Source organism: Rhizopus microsporus (assembly GCF_002708625.1).
Source record: "Rhizopus microsporus ATCC 52813 unplaced genomic scaffold scaffold_31, whole genome shotgun sequence".
In the NCBI taxonomy this organism is placed as follows: Eukaryota; Fungi; Mucoromycota; class Mucoromycetes; order Mucorales; family Rhizopodaceae; genus Rhizopus; species Rhizopus microsporus.
In genome coordinates this window covers 49,192-71,131 of record NW_019671946.1, presented here as the reverse complement: position 1 = coordinate 71,131, position 21,940 = coordinate 49,192, and the positions used below count along the sequence as shown (strand labels likewise).

At 36.2% G+C, this 21,940-nt stretch overlaps 12 protein-coding genes across 12 annotated transcripts; 6 read left to right on the top strand and 6 right to left on the bottom strand.

The window, feature by feature from the left end:
• Positions 1 to 127: 127 nt before the first annotated feature.
• Positions 128 to 2,153, bottom strand: RHIMIDRAFT_242358 (seven-hairpin glycosidase; the record flags this gene model as incomplete). Its single annotated transcript, XM_023609759.1, has 9 exons — positions 128 to 263; positions 309 to 424; positions 488 to 543; positions 601 to 907; positions 962 to 1,179; positions 1,232 to 1,440; positions 1,506 to 1,800; positions 1,859 to 1,872; positions 1,930 to 2,153. 9 exons carry the CDS (start codon positions 2,151 to 2,153, stop codon positions 128 to 130), a joined length of 1,575 nt encoding a protein of 524 aa, XP_023461411.1.
• Positions 2,154 to 4,042: 1,889 nt separating this feature from the next.
• On the top strand, positions 4,043 to 6,694 carry RHIMIDRAFT_242357 (integrin alpha N-terminal domain-containing protein; the record flags this gene model as incomplete). The annotated part of the gene is made up of 9 exons (XM_023609758.1): positions 4,043 to 4,083; positions 4,152 to 4,283; positions 4,330 to 4,370; positions 4,435 to 4,523; positions 4,584 to 5,004; positions 5,060 to 5,913; positions 5,995 to 6,263; positions 6,368 to 6,419; positions 6,476 to 6,694. 9 exons carry the CDS (start codon positions 4,043 to 4,045, stop codon positions 6,692 to 6,694), a joined length of 2,118 nt encoding a protein of 705 aa, XP_023461410.1.
• Positions 6,695 to 7,304: 610 nt separating this feature from the next.
• On the top strand, positions 7,305 to 8,320 carry RHIMIDRAFT_242356 (uncharacterized protein; the record flags this gene model as incomplete). Its single annotated transcript, XM_023609757.1, has 2 exons — positions 7,305 to 7,532; positions 7,592 to 8,320. 2 exons carry the CDS (start codon positions 7,305 to 7,307, stop codon positions 8,318 to 8,320), a joined length of 957 nt encoding a protein of 318 aa, XP_023461409.1.
• A 224-nt stretch (positions 8,321 to 8,544) lies between these two features.
• Positions 8,545 to 9,855, bottom strand: RHIMIDRAFT_249028 (uncharacterized protein; the record flags this gene model as incomplete). The annotated part of the gene is made up of 5 exons (XM_023610579.1): positions 8,545 to 8,882; positions 8,941 to 9,070; positions 9,127 to 9,303; positions 9,353 to 9,609; positions 9,666 to 9,855. 5 exons carry the CDS (start codon positions 9,853 to 9,855, stop codon positions 8,545 to 8,547), a joined length of 1,092 nt encoding a protein of 363 aa, XP_023461408.1.
• Positions 9,856 to 9,949: 94 nt separating this feature from the next.
• Positions 9,950 to 10,433, bottom strand: RHIMIDRAFT_208958 (uncharacterized protein; the record flags this gene model as incomplete). The annotated part of the gene is made up of 2 exons (XM_023607098.1): positions 9,950 to 10,145; positions 10,195 to 10,433. 2 exons carry the CDS (start codon positions 10,431 to 10,433, stop codon positions 9,950 to 9,952), a joined length of 435 nt encoding a protein of 144 aa, XP_023461407.1.
• A 129-nt stretch (positions 10,434 to 10,562) lies between these two features.
• Positions 10,563 to 13,170, top strand: RHIMIDRAFT_95639 (uncharacterized protein). Its single transcript, XM_023615925.1, has 4 exons — positions 10,563 to 11,628; positions 11,676 to 11,876; positions 11,933 to 12,072; positions 12,128 to 13,170. Exons 1-4 carry the CDS (start codon positions 10,619 to 10,621, stop codon positions 12,982 to 12,984), a joined length of 2,208 nt encoding a protein of 735 aa, XP_023461406.1. The 5' UTR covers positions 10,563 to 10,618; the 3' UTR covers positions 12,985 to 13,170.
• Positions 13,171 to 14,078, bottom strand: RHIMIDRAFT_303266 (uncharacterized protein; the record flags this gene model as incomplete). The annotated part of the gene is made up of 3 exons (XM_023614413.1): positions 13,171 to 13,597; positions 13,646 to 13,962; positions 14,005 to 14,078. The coding sequence occupies 3 exons, from the start codon at positions 14,076 to 14,078 to the stop codon at positions 13,524 to 13,526; spliced, it is 465 nt and encodes a 154-aa protein (XP_023461405.1). The 3' UTR covers positions 13,171 to 13,523.
• A 146-nt stretch (positions 14,079 to 14,224) lies between these two features.
• On the bottom strand, positions 14,225 to 15,073 carry RHIMIDRAFT_273976 (transthyretin). The gene is made up of 3 exons (XM_023612426.1): positions 14,786 to 15,073; positions 14,595 to 14,733; positions 14,225 to 14,536 (listed from the first exon to the last, which is right to left on the bottom strand). Exons 1-3 carry the CDS (start codon positions 14,911 to 14,913, stop codon positions 14,447 to 14,449), a joined length of 357 nt encoding a protein of 118 aa, XP_023461404.1. The 5' UTR covers positions 14,914 to 15,073; the 3' UTR covers positions 14,225 to 14,446.
• On the bottom strand, positions 15,050 to 15,671 carry RHIMIDRAFT_220457 (NDUFB9, NADH-ubiquinone oxidoreductase). Its single transcript, XM_023607410.1, has 3 exons — positions 15,375 to 15,671; positions 15,270 to 15,322; positions 15,050 to 15,210 (listed from the first exon to the last, which is right to left on the bottom strand). Exons 1-3 carry the CDS (start codon positions 15,598 to 15,600, stop codon positions 15,181 to 15,183), a joined length of 309 nt encoding a protein of 102 aa, XP_023461403.1. The 5' UTR covers positions 15,601 to 15,671; the 3' UTR covers positions 15,050 to 15,180.
• Positions 15,672 to 15,916: 245 nt separating this feature from the next.
• Positions 15,917 to 16,470, top strand: RHIMIDRAFT_303264 (uncharacterized protein; the record flags this gene model as incomplete). Its single annotated transcript, XM_023614412.1, has 1 exon — positions 15,917 to 16,470. Exon 1 carries the CDS (start codon positions 15,967 to 15,969, stop codon positions 16,468 to 16,470), a length of 504 nt encoding a protein of 167 aa, XP_023461402.1. The 5' UTR covers positions 15,917 to 15,966.
• Positions 16,471 to 16,732: 262 nt separating this feature from the next.
• Positions 16,733 to 17,693, top strand: RHIMIDRAFT_316571 (uncharacterized protein; the record flags this gene model as incomplete). The annotated part of the gene is made up of 1 exon (XM_023615062.1): positions 16,733 to 17,693. Exon 1 carries the CDS (start codon positions 16,812 to 16,814, stop codon positions 17,691 to 17,693), a length of 882 nt encoding a protein of 293 aa, XP_023461401.1. The 5' UTR covers positions 16,733 to 16,811.
• A 2,310-nt stretch (positions 17,694 to 20,003) lies between these two features.
• On the top strand, positions 20,004 to 21,188 carry RHIMIDRAFT_273965 (uncharacterized protein). The gene is made up of 5 exons (XM_023612425.1): positions 20,004 to 20,027; positions 20,095 to 20,207; positions 20,257 to 20,327; positions 20,375 to 20,663; positions 20,708 to 21,188. Exons 2-5 carry the CDS (start codon positions 20,118 to 20,120, stop codon positions 20,750 to 20,752), a joined length of 495 nt encoding a protein of 164 aa, XP_023461400.1. The 5' UTR covers positions 20,004 to 20,027; positions 20,095 to 20,117; the 3' UTR covers positions 20,753 to 21,188.
• The last annotated feature ends 752 nt before the right edge of the window (positions 21,189 to 21,940 follow it).

Sequence of the window (21,940 nt, the reverse complement as noted above, 5' to 3'; positions counted from 1 at the left end):
AGAAGAGAATGGCGACTATGTAAAGAAAAAAAAAAGAGAAACAGCATAGACCAGAATTGTAATATATTTTATTATTAAAAAAGAAAAAAGGATTCTTCTACACACAATCTTTTCTTTATTATTAGTTTTAAAGTTGATATGAAATGGGTTGAGGTAACTTGAAAGGATGAGCTTCGGTATTGAACACATATTCATCCAGAGAGATGCAATCTTCACTGGCAAAAATAAGATAGAGATATTTTAAGGTCTCAGCAAACAGAAAACTATAGAAAGATGAGATAAAGCTCTCGATGAATGGAATAACTTACCTTTCTTGGAAATTTTCTAATGGAGAAGGTGCCTCATCTACATTATGAATAGCTGTATATCCATACTTTGTCTTGGTGTATTTTTCAATAGCCAAATATAGTTTCCATGCAAGGTCCTGCATACAAATAGAGCCATTAGCCTTGTTGTCTCTCTTTATAAATATGTATATTATTTATACCTGGAAATATTGATTTCCTGTGAGACGATAGTAATAAAAGATACTTTCAATTGTTTCTGTTACAAGCATATTTAGTCATTCGCTTTAATATAGACTTGATGAATAACAATTACCTGGGCGTAAATCATAAATAGCGTTATCAATAGTGAACGGTCTCTGAGAGTCATGCTTAAACTTTTGAGATTCATCAGGGTGTGCACTCTTTAACGTGTTATCAAACAATGTATTGAGCTTTGTCTCCAAACTTTTATCCTTGGGTGTCCATCTCCAACTTTCAGGAGAAATGCCTGTTTTGGTCTTTAACCAAGTTTCAACACACGACTTTAAAAAGGTGTCGGCGAATTTTCTATATTTTCTCTTCTTGTAATGATTCTCAAGTTGGCTTGCACCTAATAAGATGTTGCCTGGCCAAAAGCAAATCTACATTGAAATACATGAGATAACGGCAGTCAAAAGATAAGTGATGATTGTTACCAGTTCTTGCGAGACATAATAGACAGAGCTGTTACTGATCATTGATACAAACTGAATAGAGGGGTCCTCAGCTGTTGGTGAAAGCATATATTCTTCCATGCTTTCAACAGAGTCTTGCCATGTTTCAAATAAACTCTCGTCCTTTTTTTCTTGCAAGAGGTAGTTCTTTATCAGATACTCATAGAAACTATCGCCACCGCCGGCAACATTAATAAGACCTATTAACAAATATTAATAAAGATATTTTAACAATAATAAAAATAATTTTACTAGACTGGACAGGTTCAAAAGGATCGACACTCCACGTGTTTGGGAATAAACCAGGGATCTTTGTAGGCTGTTCAATAGCAGCGCGTACAAGGTCCATAGCAAGCTTTTCATACTTTGGATCTCCAGTAACTTGGGATAATCGAGTGAACTCCATAGTATATGTTCCAAATTCAGCAAGATTGATCTCTTTATCAGGGATAGGCTCGCCACTAAAGCCCGCAGAGAATAAATTAGTCACCAGAAAAGGAGAAGAAGGAATGAATATTAAACTTACGTCTCTAGGTCCATGTTAGTATAGGGCACCTTCACTTTAGTACCTTTCTTGGTTTCAACAAATAGAGGAACCAATGCAGCATCCGCGAGTTGAACAGCCTTTTCTACAAGCAAAGGATTGGGTTCCAAATCGTTTGCTGCTAGCAAGCCTCCAAGGTACCGAATATTGGTCTCGAATCCCTTAGAAGGCGTTTTGGATACCGTAAAGTCCACCGTCCTTAAAAAATCTAAGCTCTCCTCGTATTGATCTTCCAAACCCATGATGAGCATAGTATCTAAACCATCAACGAGAGTAGCTATAGCAACAAATCAGTAATCTATATAATTGACCACTTTGGTTAAATTTGGTTATACCTCCCCAGCCATTTCTTTATAAAGTGAGTTAATCTTGTTTGATTCATTATTCTCCTTTTTTTTTAGTTTACCTTGAGTCAGAGAATTGACAGGTTACCGGCAAGGTTTCATCATGACCCCATGAACACTTTTTGTAACCATCCAAAGCATATATAAAAGATTCTTTCACTCTTTGTGCTCTTGGGTTGGAAGCAGCGCAGACAGACGACAGGTCTTTTCTTAAACTGGCAGCAGATATACCTGTTGCTGTTAACAAGACCGCAAATGAAATAAAAGAAGATGAGTAAAGTAACATGAGTAGATTCTAAAGAGGGAAAGAAAGAAGATGGAAGAAACGACGACAATTTATAGCTAATTTTAGGAAAAAAGGAGGGAGAGTGGATCTATTACTTTATCACTTTGGTCATTTCAAAACCTGTTATAAAGGAGGCATTGAGTTTTCTCTTTTTTCATATACAAATGACGTACACGCGGTAGTAAAGTGATGAACCATATCGGTGTTTCCGTAAATAAACAAAATTGCATTCCACACATGCGTCCAATGCCCAGATCACTAGTTACTGCAAAGTCATATGCAAACTGAGGATTCAGGAACACTTCAACATATGCTCGGTAATGGATTATATCAATTCTAAAGCATGGTAAACCAAACAATCATCGTAACTGGCTGTTCAATGTCAGGAACACAATACATCCGTATGCTTAGTTGTGTTGCATATCAACCGTAACAATGGGAACTATAACTATGCGATACGTGCACTCTTTTTTTTTGCATAAATTAAAACCAGCTCCTAAAAATGAATACAAGAGTAGAAAATCTTTGTCGCACAATGCTTGATCTACAAGGAGCTACCTAGCTATATTAACCTTCTTACCCTCCTTTTTACATCACTCAAAGAGTTTTACCGCGTATATATTTTAATGCTTTTATTACTACGAAACATAATTATGTTGTCAATGAAAATGACAGAGGCCATGAATTACCTTTTGGGCACTATGAAACCTTGAGCTCACATATGTATCATCATCTTATTATGCCTCGTGAGAGAATGGTTGTAGAAAAAAAAATGCAGACGTTTTAAGAGAGAGACTATTGTACCTACGTCAGGAATAAGCCGAGATTTTTAAACCGAGATTTGAGGGCATCCTGGGCACAAAACAATTAAATACTTTTGCACACTGTAAAGACGACCTACGTAATATAAATACGGTCTTTATACTTTTAAATAGCATCAAATAACTGACATATTTTTCTCTGAGGAATATTAAAAGTCACCTTGGAGTATGATTAAAGAATCTAAACGGCTGTTCATGACCACTCAATGACTGTAGCAAAAGATGAAACATGACAAAAAACCTCGTTTAGGACACCTTGATCTGCCTCATGTTCTATTAACCTGACAAACGATGTTTATATCAGTAATGAACCATCTGAGCATGATAGAGAAGTACAGGGCCTTGCTAAATGGAAAAAGATCAAAAAGACACACTATGTGACTTGGGGAGTATCCATGCAGTTGGTAAATTAATTCATGCAACAGGAATAAGGTAACGCTTATTAATATAAGCATTTGCATTTGTGCGTACCTTACACACAATAACAATTTAATCTTGTGTACGACTTGGACGCATAATTGGTCCTTTCTCTCTCTCAGTGTTTCTTACTCATTTGAGTGGTGTACAAGCAAGTCATGTGCACACACATCCAAGATTATAGTCGTTGGATTCATATTTGGTTCTTTTGTAAGGCACTGTAAATGACAGAGTCAAATAAAGGAGTAACTTTTTAGGTGTAATTCATGACATAAATGAGCCTAAACTCTAAACTATTTGTTTTTAATGAAATAAGAAAAACTAATAAAGAGGAATGCAAATCAGTTCTCAATACTACAGTCAATGAATGAATTGGGCAACCTGTCCATCATACCCTCTGATGCATTACACTCTCACACACATCGATGTCACTTGAGTTTGTGACTATAGTCGCATTGAATTTATGACTACCAGAAATGACTAGGAGAATCCTGCGGTAATCTGACCAGATGCTTTAACTTTATTTAGCCAAATGCTTATCGAATAAAATCAAAGCTCTTGATAAAATTATATTTTTTCTTTCTTTCCCTCTCTTTCTTTGCCTAACTTTTACTCATTTCGAACATGGCCATTCCTTGCTGGTTTCTTTTCATGTTGCTGCAATTTTGGACCTTGGTAGATTCTTGCGGAATGTAATATGGTATTAATAAGAAAAGTGACTTCATTGGTCCCTTATACACATATACTTTTTTTTTATTAGTGCTGTCCATAATGAAGTGACTTATCAAGCCCTAAATCGATTTAAGCCTGAGAATGAGTTATATCGAACATATAAACAGACAGCTCTTGATTCCCCTGGATATTCACAGGCAGGTTCTTTTTTCCCTGACTGGTAATAAGCAATTAAAAAAATTGAGTAAGTATTAACAATTCTTAAGGGGATACAACTGTCTTGGTTATAATCAGCAGTCAGAAGATGGTAAGATACACAAGAAGAAGAATAAAAAAAAATGCAAGAAACTCATGATGCTTTTAATAACAAGCGCATTGGCCAACGTTTATAAAGACAGCAGTAAATTATGTTCGAGAAGTATACCCTAAATCTGAATTCCATAATAACCCTCATGTGAAGGTATGTGTCATGACTGCTTTTTTTTTAGAGAACTGAGTTATGGACTGATTTGATTATAAGGGGCTGATATCATTCATTCTATCTACCATGTCTCATGGTATGGCAGATGTCAAATGGCATAGCCTAGGCGGGTTGTCAGATTACTTCATTGTAGCCTTGGCAAATTCAGATTTTCATGGAAATTTTGAAGAGGCACATATGGCTGCTGACACAGGTGGAGAGTTTACATTACGGCATTCGAGCCGGCTGTCTTATTTAAATGAGACGTGGAAGGTTCCCACGAGGGATTTGGTTGAAATATATAAAAGATTATACATAGATTCCTCTGTAAAGATACCCTCAGAGAAACACATACAATATTGTATGACAGCTGCTTATGCAGCTGCACAAATAAATGCCGAATTTGGACAATGGATGTTTGGTGTCTATGGCGCAAGGAGTCCGTTTTTAGTAGAAGAGTTGTACGATTACTACAGAGGAGGTATGTGTTCAAGAATACACTTGATTTAATATATTAATGTTTGTGGGCCATTCAGGTATACATGACATGTCAAAAAGTGTATCTGAATGTTATTCGCAAATGATCGATGGCTTTGAACATGGTATAGCGTATGGTCAACCAGATGTTCTCTGCGCTAGTTATTTTAACACACTGAGAGACCAAAGCAGCACACCCCAGCCACGGTGTTTGCACAATTCGATAAAGCAACTTAAAGACAATAACAAGATAGAAACAGAATATGACCCAGCCACAGGTGTCCTGACGCTAACAACAGCAATGAAAAATAGTGATCGTCAAAAGGAAAGTCAGTATGGTACACCCATCATTGTAACACAAAGCATGTATCAGGCCATGCTTCAAGCGCCCTTTGTCCGTCTATTTCCCTCTCGCTGCACATCACTGGAAGATTTAGTCACTTTGACCATTCCGTCCTGGCCGTCTGGGGTAGGTCATCAGACTGTGCTTGGGGACTTTGGTGCTACTGGACAGCTTGACACGGCGATTTCAGCCCCCTATCATGACAAGGCAGGAACCGTCTTTATTGTCAACAATACTGTCCAGAGATCGCTCTCTGGTACTCAGCAGGATCTGACTAAACTAACCGAGACTGTTCTGGCTGGGAAAGAAGGAACTTTTGGATGGGCTATGGTCACGGTTGATTTCAATCAGGATGGCGTTGATGATTTAGCCGTTGCCTGCCCCACGGAGAATGGAGGGCAGGTGTTCATCTATTTTGGACAACAGGGGATTGGTCTCTCCGAAGAACCCAGCGTTCAGATTGAACTCCCGTTTCAAGGCACCGTATTGGCTGCTATCGACATAGACCAAGATGGACATCTTGATTTAGTAATTGGGTGTCCCCTCTGTCCTTCTAATGATTATCTTCAGGTAAAAAAGATAAAAGAAAAAATCAAGTCTACATACATCTTACATACAAGAAAAGCCACTAATACAAGTTTTTTTTTTTAGTCAGGGATTGTGTACTTTTTTAAAAGCCGACGTGATTATGCTTCAGTTCTTGTACAACCTGACATCATCATCGAGAATCCCAATATGGATCCAGCCTCTTATGACCATTTTGGGGAAACGATTTTACTTGTGAAAGATATGTTGATAATCTCTGCACCAGGATATAGCCAAGGTAGAAAACAAAGAGTAGGCAAGATATATGCATTTGATAGAGCCAATCAACTGAAATGGACGATGGTTGGTGTAAGGGAGTTTCAGCAATTTGGAAGGTAATACGCTTGAAAGTCGGAATCGCACGTTTCCGCCACAAAACTTGTGATCTCGCTTTTAAAGTTTAGTGTCGTACTAAACTCAACCTGTTTTTGTTGTGTAGAGCGATGGTGACTGATAGCAGAGATATTCTGGCGATATCAAGTCCTTCTGAAGTATATTTTAATAGAAGAAAGAGATGCATTGAATGATATATTGATAAGTTGAATAGGAAACCACCATTGGATTTCAAAGATACTGGCAAGCAGGTACAGTGAGAATATATGATCTAGACAAGTTATTATCATCAAACCAAGCAGTTGATATGGAATATGGATTGATAAAGACGTTAAAGGGAAGAACAAATGCAGGTCATTTAGGACAATCTTTATCTATTGTCAATCAAGAATTATGGGTGGGTGAACCAATGGCTGAAAAAGGTAATAGATAAACAATTGAAAAAAAAAAAGCTTAAATTGATTATATAAAAAGAGAAAGGAAGGGTTTATAAATGGCAACTATTGAATGATCGATTAGAATGCATAAGGAACAATAAAGGGCTGGTAAATATACACACACCAAAAAAAAAGGAGTTCTCGGCTGGCTTTGTTGTTGTGTGCCTGAAGTAATATAATAAAAATTAAAATATTAGGCACGGTTTGGTTCTCAGATTGGTATAGCAGGTAATAAAGTGACCTGTATCACCTCACAAAGATATGGTCAAAACGCAAGGTAAACAAAACAAAAACAAAAGTAAACAAGTTTCTAATAGCAAAAAAATAAAAAAAAAAGATATTCGGGTGCTGTTCATTTTATAAATCATTGATCAAAAAAAGACAAGACTTGACTGAAGCTTAAAATAATAAAAAATTTTTTGCCCTGGACTCATTGCATGACGGGCCTATAAAAAAATATTTTCCTGTTATTTTTTAAAGCTCATCATTTTCTTTTACTTTCTTTCTTTTTCTATATTTATTTATAGTTTCTTTTTTTTTTTTCCTGAAACAAAAGAGAGGGGAAAATATAATAGAAGAGAGGAGCGACAGAGAGAGAGAGAGGATATGTCACCAAAGAAAAAGACAGCAACAACAACAGCAGCAACTACTACTACTACTACCACTTCTACTACTACCACTACTTCTACAGCGACTACTACTACGGCAACAGCAACGACAAGAACACGACGTAACGAACCCAAAATATTTAGATGTACTGGATATGGTGATTGCAATATGGTTTTCTCTAGAAGTGAACATTTAGCAAGACATGCTAGGAAGCATACTGGCGAGGTATAAAATAAAAATATATAAAAAGAGAGAGGAAAAAAAAACTAAAATATAATGAATAGAAACCCTATAAATGTATTGTACCTAATTGTGATCGTACATTTAGTCGTATTGATAACATGATGCAGCATACACATACACATAATCGTAATAGAAAGAAAGGATTTCAAGAAAAGAAACCTTCCGTACCTGACGACAATATGATGGTGAATGTACCACCAAGGTCACCTAAAATCGAATTTCAGCAGCCATTTAATCATTTACCTCCTTACGAACAACGGCCACTTCTGCCACCACCATTACCCGTTCAGGAACATTATTATCATTATCCCCCTTTACTTCCTCCCCCGCCTCCCTCTGTATTAGCTCCACAGGGACCTTATCCATGGCCATATCCTTCACCTCCAAATACATCCGCTTCTTTTGTTGAACAAAAAAAGATGGACTCGCCTAAAAAACCACTTTTTCAAAAATTGGATTCAAACAGTACACGATGTATTGAGCTATCAACGCCTATCCAGCAATTAAATGATGAAACATCAGACACCACAGACGATGAGCGTATGTCACCCATGACAGATGACACTACAACCACTGTGATCACAGCGGATGAATATGAAGCCCTTCAAGGGTTCGGACAATTCTGCACTAAGCCTAGAGAATATAAAGAAATACCCGTTAGATGCATTCGGTTCTTACCCTCGCAAGTTTATGCTTTCCGTCAGCAAGTCGATCTGGTTCAAGAATCTTTTTCAAGAGGAACGGCTGGTACTACTTTTTATTCTGGTTGAGCCAAAATACATCATGTTTCATCATTTCATTTTCATGCCCCCTTTCTATTTCCCCCCCCCCCCCTTTCTTCTTCTTTTCTTTCTCCTTTTCATTCAAACGAAAAAAGGATATTATTTGCTAAAAAGACATCTTGTAAATAACTGTAATATTTAATTTTCATAATAATAAAAGCGAGCTTAGGCTATCAAAACAAGTTTGACAGTAAAGAGATCAATTAGAATGTTTATTGTCTACTGTTACTAGTGGAAGCACCAGTTGTATTATTATTTTCTCTCTTGTCTAAAGCTTCCTTTCTTTCATGTTCTTCTTGCTCAGCAAGAGATAAGCGTATCGCTTCCATCACCATCCAGTCTTCCAAATCCATATTTACATCTCTGATATTTGATAAAAATTGATTATATTCAGTAGCCGCAGCTGATGAGGCGGATCGACCCGGTCTTGTCAGTAAACCCGCTGCTCTAAACAAACCACGAGAACCCGCTGATGCTGAGTTCCTTCGAGATACAGGTCTTGATGAAGTGTGTGGTGTTTTCGTTTTATCCCAATTGGGTCTTATGTGATCTATATATATATACATATATAATAAGCATATTGTTATTATCCTCTTTCCCGAAATTACCTATAAGGACTACATCTGGGTCTTTATGACTCACGCTTTCTCTTCTTGGATTGCTTGTTTCACTACTTATACCAGAAGTTGTATGTCTAGTACCGGTCATTGTACTATGTGATCCACTCCTTGATCGAGCCTAAAGTGATAAATGATGAATGAAACAATGTTTCACTATTCATTTAGGTACTTTACTTGAAACTTTTCACTCCATGAAGGAGGTTCATAAATGACACCATAATTTTCTTGCATACAAAAGGGACAGGTGGCGGGAATAGAAGGGGTTTCAATAGGTCTATGAATTTGAACAAAGCATTCTGTACAAATAGGTTGATCACAACAGCGAGAATAATTGATGTTGGATGGGTAATACTAGGGTAATGTTTAATACAATTATGGTACATCGTTCTTGTCTTATTACCAAGAAGCAGATAGGACATTCAACAGCGTCATTGTATAAAATCTTTTCTCTTTGTTTCATTTTCTCCATGTATGCTTTCTGTCTTTCCACATAAGGGTCATATCGTACTCGACTACTTGAGGATGCACTACGAGATCTATTCATAACTGTACCCGATATATTGTTATTATTATTATTATGCTCTGGTTCTGAAAGTGATGATAGTGGTGATAATGTATCTGTCGTTTCTGTTTTTGGCTCCGGTGCATCTGGTAAGCCTATAAAAAGAAAAAATAAGTACATATTAATACATGCAGGCTTGACATTTTCAAACCTTTATAGAATGGTGCAATCTTTCTTGCAATAATCAAGCTTTTTACAATCCTGGGGTCATAATCTTGTTCCGTAGCTGGGTATAAACCATTAGGAAAGACTGCACCCAAGTCTACCAAGTCTTCAAACTTTTGGTGATAAGCTGTTGTTGCCTTGTGCTTGCCTGCGCTCTTTGACGTATTAGCTCCCATAACGGATAAAAAGAAAAAAGGCAAAGAGATGGAGAGAAAAGAAGGATTGATTTTTATTTATTTTAAAACGTCGAAATTTTAAATAGCGCCAAGATTATGTTTGAATGACATTGACATTATGCTCTATATCAAGGATAGCGTTGGCTGGTACTTTCCCTTGAACATCTGTTAATGCTCCCTCTAATATGTATGTATAAGGCCCTGATTTACGATGTTCGTTCATTTCGTATGCCACTGTTAGTTCACAACGAGGACATTGGTATCTATATTGCTTTTCATATCCATTACGTCTAAATATAGAGTGTCAATGAGGAATATAGGAAATATAGGAAATATTACCTTTTTAACAAAACGCAATCACCTGCTTCTGCTGATAATTTGTAGGTTCTTCTGATATTTGATACAATGATGGCATTGTCTGTTCTTCTTGTTGGCAATTGTCGTAGATCAGCATCGATCACTAAAATGAATTCTGAACATAAACAATAATAAACATATAATGTCTTTGAAGACTGCTCTTGTTGTTGAGGTGCATTATATGAAGAAGATACAACAGAAGAAGAGATGATCTTGGGCATCTCGTAAATTATAAAAAAAGAAAAAAGGAAAATGGTCGTGATATCACTGCTGAGGCTTAATTCTTTTGAACAATAATCTTGTCGTCATGGTTGCCTTTTCTTCTTCTATATTAAATCATTTTTTTCCCTCTTATTCTCTCTTTTTTTCTCTCTCTCCATATTGAATATATATATACATACATATTATGGATTTCACACCTAAACAACTTCATTATCTCAAAAGAGAGATGATAACCAAACAGCTTGACTTTGAGATATCAAGTCTAGTCCATGATCCAGAGACACTCTTCTTGACAGCGAAAAAATATCCACTCCTTAGTTATATATTTCATCATATGATCATCAAGTTTCCTCTTCTCAAGCAAATACAACAGGAAGAATTCTGGGGCAAGTGCCAAACCCTCTTGAACGAGTTCAACAAGATTCAACTTGACAACTTTTATTGTCCTCAACACTCCGAAAGCTCATTGCAAAAGAAATTGATCCAGCGAAAATTGAAAAAGGCGCTCGTCTTTGCTTATTGTGCAAGCATTAAAACAGTCCAAGGCAAAGAAGAAAGTATCAAAATATTCGAGTCTACTTTGAATGACCACAGACACTCACCTGAAATTCAACTCAACATTGTCACTGTTCGTCGAGTGAAGGTAAAGAAGGCCTTGTTGGAGACGTCACACGCCGAATTTATAATCGAAACAAGGTATCCGGATAAAAGGGATCCTATCTATGTCAACAAACGGCATCGGGACTTTCGTCGACTCCGGGAACAACTTAAAAGGCATTATCTCCATCCTATTCCCGTAGTTCCTCATAAGCATGTGTCAGCGAATGATGCGTTTTACAGAGAACACGACCGACTTGCTCTACGCGCTTATTTACACGAATTGATTCAACATCCCATCTTTGGCAAAAGCCAAGCACTGCATTCGTTTTTAATGGATCAACCAACGTCATTTGTACCAGATCAGGATTGTTTTGACCGGGAAAAGGCAGATAAGCAAAGATTTGAGGAACAAGAAAAGAGCCAAGAGGAACTGAATGAGCGCGTCAAGGATTTGCATAAGCAATTGGATGATCTAAAGAAAGAGATACTTCAGCCAGGAGGCTTGATTCAAGTGTTTGATATCATAAAGCACACTCAAGATATTCAAGATTTACCGCCGTCTCTTAAAAAGGCTTTCGAATGGGGCCGCATAAAGTAAGAAAATAAAAAAAAAATAGCTAGGTTTATTCACATTATTCCAGCTTTGCATTCGCACTGCGCAAACAGTTCATTATGGTCGATACGGCAGCTGACAATCTGAATAATTTAAAAAGAACCCATGGCTTGATGCCCTACAGGACAATATCGATGATATTAAAACTATCTAATCCCATGTCTATGGTGAAGAGTATACTTGATTTATTTTTAGCACAACCTTTTGGTAGCAGAAGCTTATTTCAGAGGTAACCCTGGCAACAACAGCTGTGATGGCATATGTTTATAATTTTACTATAAATAGAATTTTAATCTCCAACCTGAGCCAAGAATCAAAGTCGTTTCAAAAGGCCATAGAAGATTTAGAACAAGAGATTGGTCATGCCAGTTTATGTGAAAAGGTGTATAATGCAGTTCATACTTCAAAATCAGATGAATGGCAAGGTAAACCTCCCTTTTCTTTTGTGGTATATCTGTAGGCTGATTTCTTTATACGTAGACTATACTTCACCTACCGAGGAACTACTGGCCGTATTAAGAAATGATGATATCAAGCCAATATTATCTGATAGGGAACTTTCTCTATGTGATAATAACAGCGACGAAGGAAAGAAGCTCATCAAGCATCTCTATAGATTATGGGAATCTTATGCTAAACAAAAGGAACATGATATTGCCATGGAATTAGTATTCCAAGGAGTAACAGGCGATATTCTAAAGGAATGCATTTCTGTGTTTTATGAACCATTAGCACAAGTGTACAAGGCAGCAGATATTAGTACAACAATACGTCATATATCACTATTTATTGACGATTTATTAAATACGATCGAACAACAAGATAAGTCGATACAGTCATTCATCGATTTGGTCAAGCGACATGAACAAAGGTTCTATGACTTTGTCTATAACGTTCATACACAAGATGCATCGGATATCTTTAATGAGTTGATAAAGTATGTGGACACTCTGTTCACCTTTATGTTTGATGGACTGCCTGGCAAGATTGATATAAACCATTCTATTGAACAAGCCGGTATTACAACACCAGAGCTAAAGGATCAACTGATATCAGAAGTGGACTCTTTGTGTGAATATCGTTATAAACAAAAAATGTATCGATTTGAAAGGGCCAAGAAAAAGATCATGTTGGACAACAACAACAGTGATAGCGCACCTCAAGATCTAGAGGACTATTACTCAAGTGACGAGTCCTCTAGTGAATCATCTTTAATTACAAACATGACCAATGATAGTGAAAATGTACACCCCTTCCCTGTACTATTATTAATACCTAAAGTGACACCTTATTTTATTCAAGACGTTATTCAATTGTTACCATCCACGGGTGCCTGATTTATCGGCACCTTTTAATAAAAGTTCTTTCAATAACTCCCATCGTTGTTGGCAATCGACTATATCATGTCTTCCTTTTAGTTTGGCCACTGCTTCTGGCCATCGCTCACTCGTCAGTCTAGTCAAGACATGTGCCATCAGTATCTTATCTTCCTCCATTGTCCATTCGGCTTGTTTATGTTCTGTTAAGGGCGGTGAAAGGAGCGTTGTACTACTATTATCAAATGATTGTCCTTTTTGTTGAGTGTGATGATAAGGTGGTGTAGGTGGCCTCCATTTGTTTTGGTATAGCATCATCTCTTGTTTATCGTCTTCTTCTTCCTGTTTTATGCTTATCTTCTCTTCTTCTGCCATGATGGCTCTTTCTTCTGCATGTTGTTGTTGATGTTGCTGATGTTGTTGTGCTTTATGAAGTACATAGTTTATCACATCTTTGGCAGAAGGTCTCTTTGGCCTTGTCTTTTTAGTTTTGACTTCATTATATTCATTTTCCTAAAAAAATCACAAGGTTATTGTTACTACAGACCCCTCTCACTATTTTACGTAATTGAAATTTTTACTCCTAATTCGTTATCACTATCAATGATACGACCAAGGTCATCATATCCAATAGCTAATCATCATGAGTTTTCACATCTATATTTCTCCTTTTTTAATATACCTTTTTCATTCAAGTGTAACCTTTTACGAACCGGAGAGCCAGTTCTCTTGAACTGAGTGATGACATTATGGACAGATGCTGAACTGAGTCCAACCATATTACTAATAACTTTATCTGTTGCTCCTGATTGATAAGCGCCAATAATAAACCATCTTTTCGCTAGAAACTGTTCGCTTGGCGTCATTTGCTGTTCACCCATTTGAAGATTATAAAGAAAAAGAAGAAGGGAGAAAAGCTCGGAATTGGAAATTAAAGTACAGAACGGAAATTCCCCACAGTGCGCGCATGAGAGACACAACGGGATTTCAAACGCCGGTCTGATCAAGGATAGAATATCACTCATTTGATTACAGACATACTTTGGGTCAAATACGGCAATACAGAGGTACACTTTTAGATTATTATTTTCAGTCTCCACGTTATTTGTATCCATATTCTTGTAAATCTCAAAAAAAAATATCCTGATAGCAATATTGTTATTGATCGTTGCAATACAAAAAGGGAAGGGACATTATCGGTTACTTGGGCAGCATATATGCTAAGCATATCTACAAAGGTTGTGCTTTGTATAAAAATATCAACTTTTTTTTTTCCTACCATACATTCCCCAAAAGAATTATTATTAACTACAGCATCGCATTATGCTTTTAAAAAAGATGAAATGAGAGCCAATGATGCATTTCAACCAAGAGGACAAATGAAGGCACTAAACTGTAGAATAGATCATTGACCTTTCAGTTATATTTATTTCAAGTCACACAGATGAATAATATACAAGTAGAAAATATAGTTGCTATATTTTTATGATCCACGGTAAGTTGTATAAGAATAAGGACTAATTAATAGTGGAATATGATAATGTTGCTCAGGTTGATCGATTTCAAACACAATCTAAATTCAATAAAGAATTATTTTAAGCCTTTCCCTTCTTTTTTTATCCTTCAATTACCTGAACATAGGGATAGAAGCAAGCTTGTCCTAATTTTTGAAAATAGGCTTGCGTCTCAAAGGTAACTCTATAAATGCCTTTTTCTACCTTGTAACCATTTGGTAACAAGTTGGGGCATCGTCCATCATTGTTTGTTTGGCTAATATAAACATCAATTCAAAGTTCCCCTTCTTTTTTTTTGTTTCTCTTACGCGATAGAAAGTGTATTGAATCCTTGATGATCTAATTTTTCAATTTTAACATCAATTCCTTGACCAGGTGTACCAAGAGATGCAATAAGGACGTGACAAGTGATAGGGCTCTTATGGGTAGTCGACATACTAGGCTATTATTGACCCACCTTTATTAGATACCATAAAAACACTTTGCATTTATACCTTCAAGTGTTCTTTTACTGTCTCAAGACGAGAAAGAGTAGAGGACATAGGAAAAAGAAAAAGAAAAAAGAAAATATACCGTCTATTATCTTTATTTTCTACTCTAAACTTTGACTGCTCTTACTCACGTGATCGTTCATCTTTTTTACAACACAAAATAGCCTTTTTATATTTTTTATTTTGCTAATGTCAATGATACATATTCCAACTTAATGGTGATGAGCAGCAGATTTGTCAAACTATGTCAAAAGTTTAAATTGTTTGATGCTTTTATTTTGAAGGGGGAGAGAGAACTTACCATGATGGGAGGAAGATTACGTTCCCATTTAGTACCTTCAGGTCCAGTGGGTACTAATAGATATATTGTTAATTATTGAGCATTCAAACTTATAACTAGTCTTACATCTATAAGGATCAGGATGAGCGAATTCTTGAAGTTCCTGTTCTGTCTTTTCGATAAGAGCTCGAATCTCCTTGGGATTGGTGACATGCTTATTTTGTTCAAATCGGGCTCTAATTTCTAAAGCCTTTTGACGCCATAAATCTCGTTGAATGTACCAGTCGAGTGAAAGTTTCAATGAACGCTTATAGAGTGATTGAACATGAGAACGGTGAGCTGCTGATATCATAGTGCAAGAAGGGAACAAAAGAAAAAATAGAGTGAAAAATTGTCGCCAAGGCAAATCATATCCCTTCTCTTCAGCAGCAATCAGATGGAGTTTAAAAATATATGATGACGTTTAAGACATGCTGCAATTTTGCCTCCTTTCTGGACTTTAAAACTTAGAGTGACTATTTATTCGTTGATGCTGTGACCATTAATTCTTCTTTGATTCTCTATTTCTTTAACTTCTTCGTCCACTTATTCTCCTTTTATTAAAGAATAGTAATCATGCCTGAGAGCTTAGTTTTAGAACAATACACACCCTTTCCTAAAGAAATTACTGTTGATATCGACTCTTGAAAAACTATTATTGAAAATTCACCTGCCCATCATGCAGTATGCTGGATTTATAAGGAAAAGACGAATGGATATGTCTACTTTAAACGAAGAAGGCCAACCTATGCCAAAGCGCGTAACAAGAAGAAGCATCGTTTGGAAAATTAATTACATATGTCATAGATCTGGGGCCTATAAGAGTTGTGCTGGTATACAGACAGAAGATGAATCGTCTAAAAGCCGGCCAATTCAGAAACCAAGCAAGAAGATCAACTGCAGATGCTATGTTACTGTCACCTACTATTTTGTAACACCTAATCAGGTCACCATTAAGCTTCATAATGAGCATAATCATCTTATTGGAAGCCTTGATGATATCTCTTTTTTACCTTTATCGGATAATACGAAGGAAGCTATATTACAAAAGTTACGTGAAGACTATGATAGAAGAGACATAAGAGCTGCAATTCAACGTCATTTTAATGAAAGGATAAGGGCCCCTTTTCCTGAAGCTGCTAGTTCGTCTTCCTCTTCAGTGTGTGTTATACATTGTGATTAGTTTGTCCATTCAGAAGATGTTTACAGCATATATAAAAAGGTTCAAGAATTATCGTATAAAAAACACAATGAACAGAAAGAATCGATCAAGCTTTGATTGAAAGATCTTCAGCAACAACGAGGTTACTTTACTACAATGCTCAAGATTTTGAACAGAGCTATACATTCGGCTTTGTTTCTCCATGGCAAAGACAACAACTAGTTCGAGCTGAATCATTTTGCCTGGATGCTACACATTGTGTGCCTAACATAGCCAATGTTATATTATATAGCATTGTCGTCTGACATTCTATTACAGGAAGAGTTTGCCCAGTTGTCTTTTTCTTTACTAATGATCATTCAATGATTCTAATCACGCGCTTTCTAAGATTTATTAAGGATCTTGGACCAGATCAACCTTCTTGCTTAAAGAAAATAACAATCGACGTTTCTGCCGCTGAACATACAGCCATTACAGGAGTCTTTGATTCTGTCGTCAGTATCCAAAGGTGTCTTTTCCATGTTAGCAGAGGCTGGATGGATCAAATTCGCAAGAAAGTCAAGTTAGGAAGCGTCTCTGCCAACAATGCTGTCCATAGAAGCATGATAGCAGCTCTTAAGAGTTTGATATGGGAAATTTCAACCCAAATGTTCGCCCAGAAGCTGCTACATTTCCAACAGGAGTTTTCAGTGCATGCGGATTTCATGGCCCACTTTACCCAAAAGTACCTTATTGATGATAAGTTCATGCATTGGTCTGCTGCTTACCAGCCACAAATTTTTACCAATATGGGAATGAATAACAATATCGAGAATTGGCATAACCAATTGAAGACAAGTTATTTACAAAGAAAGAGGAACAGAAGGCTGGATCGCTTAATCTTTATCTTGGTTGATGATGTTCATACAGATTTTATGCACAATACTGCAAGGATGGCCGTCAATATCGGACGTACTAGCTCAGAGACTAGAGAGGCAAGAAAGAGAATTATTGCAGCAGAAGAGATCAATGAGTTGCCATTAGAATTTATGGTGCAGAAAGTGTATATTGATGAAAAAGCTTGTTATATTGTCAAATCTTTAACGACGGAAGCTGTATACAATATATCAACTGAGCAAGGAATGATGACTGTGTGCAATTGTATCAACTTTCAACGAAATAAGAGTGTCTGCAAGCATATGTATTTGGTTTATCGCTTCAATAAAAGTTGTATGGTTTACAGCCAAGGTAGATTGTCACCATAGTAATAAGAGAAATGCTACAGTGCACTAGCGACATTACCTAGAAATTGACTCTAGCTTGAGAGTTCATACCATGAGTGAGACAATGCTTATCCAGAATACTGTGGAGAATAATGAGATTGAAGCTGGAGGTAGAGCGGATGAGTTGTTAACAAGCTTTCAACAGTCATATACATTTAACTTTTGAAAATAACAACAGACTGTTACTAATGTATAATGAGCTAAGGCAGTTTTTGTCAGCTAATGAAGAAATACAGCTTCCATCAAATATAAATATGCAAACACAAAGAAAATAAAGCATAAAATTAAAAATTCTTTTTTCTAAGTTATAAGAAATCAAGGAATTACATCAAAGCAACAATACAGATCAATAAAGATAAATACGTTAAAAATTAGTCTGTATAGATTACACACTGCATTTAATATAACGTCATTTGCCTGTTGCATGAAAGCATGTTATCACATATGTTAGCTGTTGAATTTGTTTTTCTCCATTTGATCAGCTCTGTTTTTCTTTTTACTGCTGTGTTTGAATTTGAATAAAAACAGGATTCTGCTTTTATTAGTTACTTTTTCAGAAAGGAGAAAAAGAGTCAATGTCGCTATACCCATCGCTTACATCAATCAGTTTAAAGTCAAAGGGTCTCCATAAAAAGCCAACAGCAAAAGATCTATTTGATGAAATAGCCAGTATGGAAGACAATTTGGCTCAGAGAAAGCAGAAACTTGTAGAAGTTGGTGCTCCCCTTCACGTAAAAGGACAACCGAATGGCTCTGTAAGAAATAGAAATGGTGGATTATCTGAAGAGGACCACGATACTTTGGATGCTGGACACATGTACGAAGAAGGGCTTGAATCAGAAAGTGCTCATTCGAGTGAAATACGCCCCATTCACGAAGAGTTAGACGACAGATTCAGATTATCACCATCGTATCATTCCAATAGAGAGCTTAGCGAGTTTCATTCAGACGATGAAATTTCAATAGATATGGACTTGTCTTGATTGGAAATATCTAATATATTGATTATTTCAAAACATACAAGTATAAACCACTAGAATGTAAAATAGGGAAAGCTCCCTGTTTTAGTCAGGAAACACTACGCACGCGCAAAAACGTTATGGGCACGCCAGAACAAAAGGTTTTATTTATGTGTATAAAATATCATTGTCTTTCACGCCATTTTTTACAGGATGGTTCATATAATGATAGTAAACTTGGTCAAGCTAACTTTCTGTATTTCTTTTCAATCTGTCAGGTGCCATAGTTGATCTAAAGGCCTCAGGTGACTCGGGTCAAAGTGGCAGGAACAGCCTATTGCCCGTTGTTTCAAAATATACAGATGCAGATCTATTATATGCATTTGCAGCCAATTGAATACAACTAAAGAAGCGAACCGACAATTAGGTGGAGGAGCAGGGTTATAATTACTAAGGATTCAAAAGTCGTAATTTTCACCTTATCCGCAAATTTCAGGTTACTTTAGCATTTATTTTAAAAGAGAATATTTGTATGTATACCGTTACATAATTCTTGCTTGTTTGAGTCAAATCATGCTTTCATTTCTCGCTTAACTCTCAGGCGAATATAAGCACAAATCAACCAATCACAAAGAGAAGTGCTCATGGCGTTTTCCCGTGTATATAAGAAAAAACAGGGTTTTTGCCATTTATAAAATATCATCCTTTGACTATAGATGACTTCTTAGAGTTCTTCTTTTAGACGGCACTTGTATTTGTGCCTGACCAATTGTCGATCTGTGGCCTGAAGCTTAAGCACAAACAAGAGAGGATTTGTTGAGAGGAGCATCATGTAAACTTTCAATGCAGTAAGCGGTAAATTTCTACCTTCGTTCTATTGTGTCATTGTGAAGCTTCATCTTATTGTATTCATTGGTTCTCTACTTACCTCAGTGCAGCTTGACTGACAGCGTTAGATCATAGATATTTTAATGCAAAGACTGTAAAGTTCATTCATCATTAGTAAGACAGTATTTATTCTTTATGATGCAATTCTTCATCAAATCTGAAGCAGTCCTTGTCTGCATGAGTAATGCTGCTCAAGATTTATTGCATAGTTTATCTTATAACGAACAGGATTATTGCATGAATTTATCATGTCCAATTTTACTTGGACATGATGCGTCATATGATTGGCCATGTAATAATCCTTCTTGCGTATAAAATGATGCTTTTTGTAATAATGAGCCTTTTCTTTCTTCGTATTTATAGAGACTCATTGACTTTTATCTGTAATTATTCTTTACTATTATTTGTCTATATTACTGACGTTACTCTTTTAGATTTGGTTGTGCATCAAACATCTCCCCTGCAAATAGTAAAACCCAAAAAAAATTATGTATAGTCACACTAATTTTTTTGCATATATACTCGCGTGTCCGTAGTGTTTTCTTTTAGTTATTTATAAATGAATAATATCGATCAAGACAATAGTGACTCATTTGACGATGAAATCTATGAGGTGGAACGCCTGCTTGGCCACCGCATAACAAATGATGTAAATAAGCATGCGTTCGATTAAAACATGTATTAACAATTTATAAAAGTGCTATGAATACTTGATAAAATGGAAAAATTACAGTAATGAATACAACACATGGGAAAAAGAACGCAACATGTAAGCGGATTCAATCTTGTAATGCGACGTATTTAGATATTGTATAGATTTGCAAAGGGACTGATATTGGATTATTGGCGCTCAAAAGGCGCAATGTCTCGAGATGCTTCCCCTCAAGTAGAAGAGAACCTGAAAGAATACATAATCAATGCAAAGCTATCAGGAAAACCTCCAGAAGGAAAGACGTGGGATGATGTTGATCACGTTGTCAATGTTTATAATTGTGGAAGCAATATTCTTTTTGCTGAAATCAAATGGAAGCATTATAGTCCTAATGATCACGTCAATAATACATTTATACCAACCAGAATATTAAGAAAAATTTACCCACTTAAAGTAAGCATTTCCTTTCTTTCTTTCTCTTTTAACACTTCTTGTAGTTGATAGAGTTTTATCAAAGCAAGATTGATTACAAATTACCATAGTGCTGTTACTGGATTCCCAACTAATTATTGACTTAAATTAAAAAACTTGTTCTTTTGTTTATTTTAATAATCAAGTCTACAACAAAGAGCTTTACTTTCATGATATGGAAGAAATAGCCAATATCAATTGTGGGTCGTGCGGACCACAACTGCCATTGCCTCCACTCCGACCTCGGATGTTGTTATAGGCTTTCTAACCGCGCTTTATTCTCAAACAATAAAAAAAATTCCCAGTATACTCTTTACATCTTTGTCGTATCCGAACATAATTCACGCTTATTGAAACTAAGGAAATTACCCTTACAATAACACTTACTAGTACATAGCACCATTTCTTGACCCGGATGTCACAGTAGTAAAACTAGGAAACCCTTAATTAAGTTACTTTACCCCAGAACAACTGTTAGACCCGCATCAACTATAATCCCACAGTAAAGAATAGTACAAATAAGAACCACTCCTTATCAATAAAAAGAATTAATTCAGCCTTACTGTATCTTATTGTCTCTTACTACTTTTATATTATCATACAGTGTCCTTGAAGCAATGGACATTGACGAGAGTTTGATTGAGCTTTTATTAAAAGACAGCCAGTAATTGAAATGAGAGCAAAGTCGAAGTTTAAAGGAGCCTAAAGGCGGGAGATTTTGAGCAGAAAAGGATAACTTTATTTCAATAAAATAACAAGCTTTTTTATATGTTTTTGTTATTGCGTCGATTGTAATCTAAAGGGATCTATTCGCTCCTGCATACAGCTTCATTATAATTGGTTACTTACTGTTTTCGCACTTATAACACAATGTTCGTGGCTACGGGATTTTAACCTAAATACGCGAAAATACAATGCTTCCAACAAGCAATGTCGCAGCCAGCCAAAATAGAGCATAAAAAGGCCGTTGCTAATTTCATTGATGCTAATCCTTCTGCCTCTGTTGCTCAAGCGACTGAGCATTTATTGAAGCAATTCAATGAACTTAAAGTTTTACGTAGTACCGTTTCTAACTTTATGAGAAATAAATGCAACCTTTCATTGAAAAAAGTAGATTTCTATTCTGTTAAAAGAAGCAGTCTAGCCTGAGCATGCGACCTTCATACATAAACCTTGTATATCTGAGGTATTACTTTGTATGCGAGTCATCCTAATGCACTTATTCTACGTGACATTACTGCAAGATTGCACAATAAATA

Excerpts from the sequence above, each read along its gene's own strand:
- RHIMIDRAFT_95639 (XM_023615925.1), top strand. The coding sequence starts at position 10,619 with ATGGATTTCACACCTAAACAACTTCATTATCTCAAAAGAGAGATGATA. Across the intron at positions 11,877-11,932 it reads AGCAGAAGCTTATTTCAGAG|AATTTTAATCTCCAACCTGA; the intron begins GTAACCCTGGCA and ends TACTATAAATAG. Across the intron at positions 12,073-12,127 it reads AAAATCAGATGAATGGCAAG|ACTATACTTCACCTACCGAG; the intron begins GTAAACCTCCCT and ends CTTTATACGTAG.
- RHIMIDRAFT_273976 (XM_023612426.1), bottom strand. The coding sequence starts at position 14,913 with ATGTCGACTACCCATAAGAGCCCTATCACTTGTCACGTCCTTATTGCA. Across the intron at positions 14,734-14,785 it reads TTCAATACACTTTCTATCGC|CCAAACAAACAATGATGGAC; the intron begins GTAAGAGAAACA and ends TGTTTATATTAG. Across the intron at positions 14,537-14,594 it reads GCTTCTATCCCTATGTTCAG|ATTGTGTTTGAAATCGATCA; the intron begins GTAATTGAAGGA and ends TATTGAATTTAG.
- RHIMIDRAFT_273965 (XM_023612425.1), top strand. The coding sequence starts at position 20,118 with ATGAATAATATCGATCAAGACAATAGTGACTCATTTGACGATGAAATC. Across the intron at positions 20,208-20,256 it reads GCCACCGCATAACAAATGAT|TGCTATGAATACTTGATAAA; the intron begins GTAAATAAGCAT and ends AATTTATAAAAG. Across the intron at positions 20,664-20,707 it reads GAAAAATTTACCCACTTAAA|TTGATAGAGTTTTATCAAAG; the intron begins GTAAGCATTTCC and ends CACTTCTTGTAG.
- RHIMIDRAFT_220457 (XM_023607410.1), bottom strand. The coding sequence starts at position 15,600 with ATGATATCAGCAGCTCACCGTTCTCATGTTCAATCACTCTATAAGCGT. Across the intron at positions 15,323-15,374 it reads TCATCCTGATCCTTATAGAT|TACCCACTGGACCTGAAGGT; the intron begins GTAAGACTAGTT and ends TATATCTATTAG. Across the intron at positions 15,211-15,269 it reads GTAATCTTCCTCCCATCATG|TTTGACAAATCTGCTGCTCA; the intron begins GTAAGTTCTCTC and ends CTTTTGACATAG.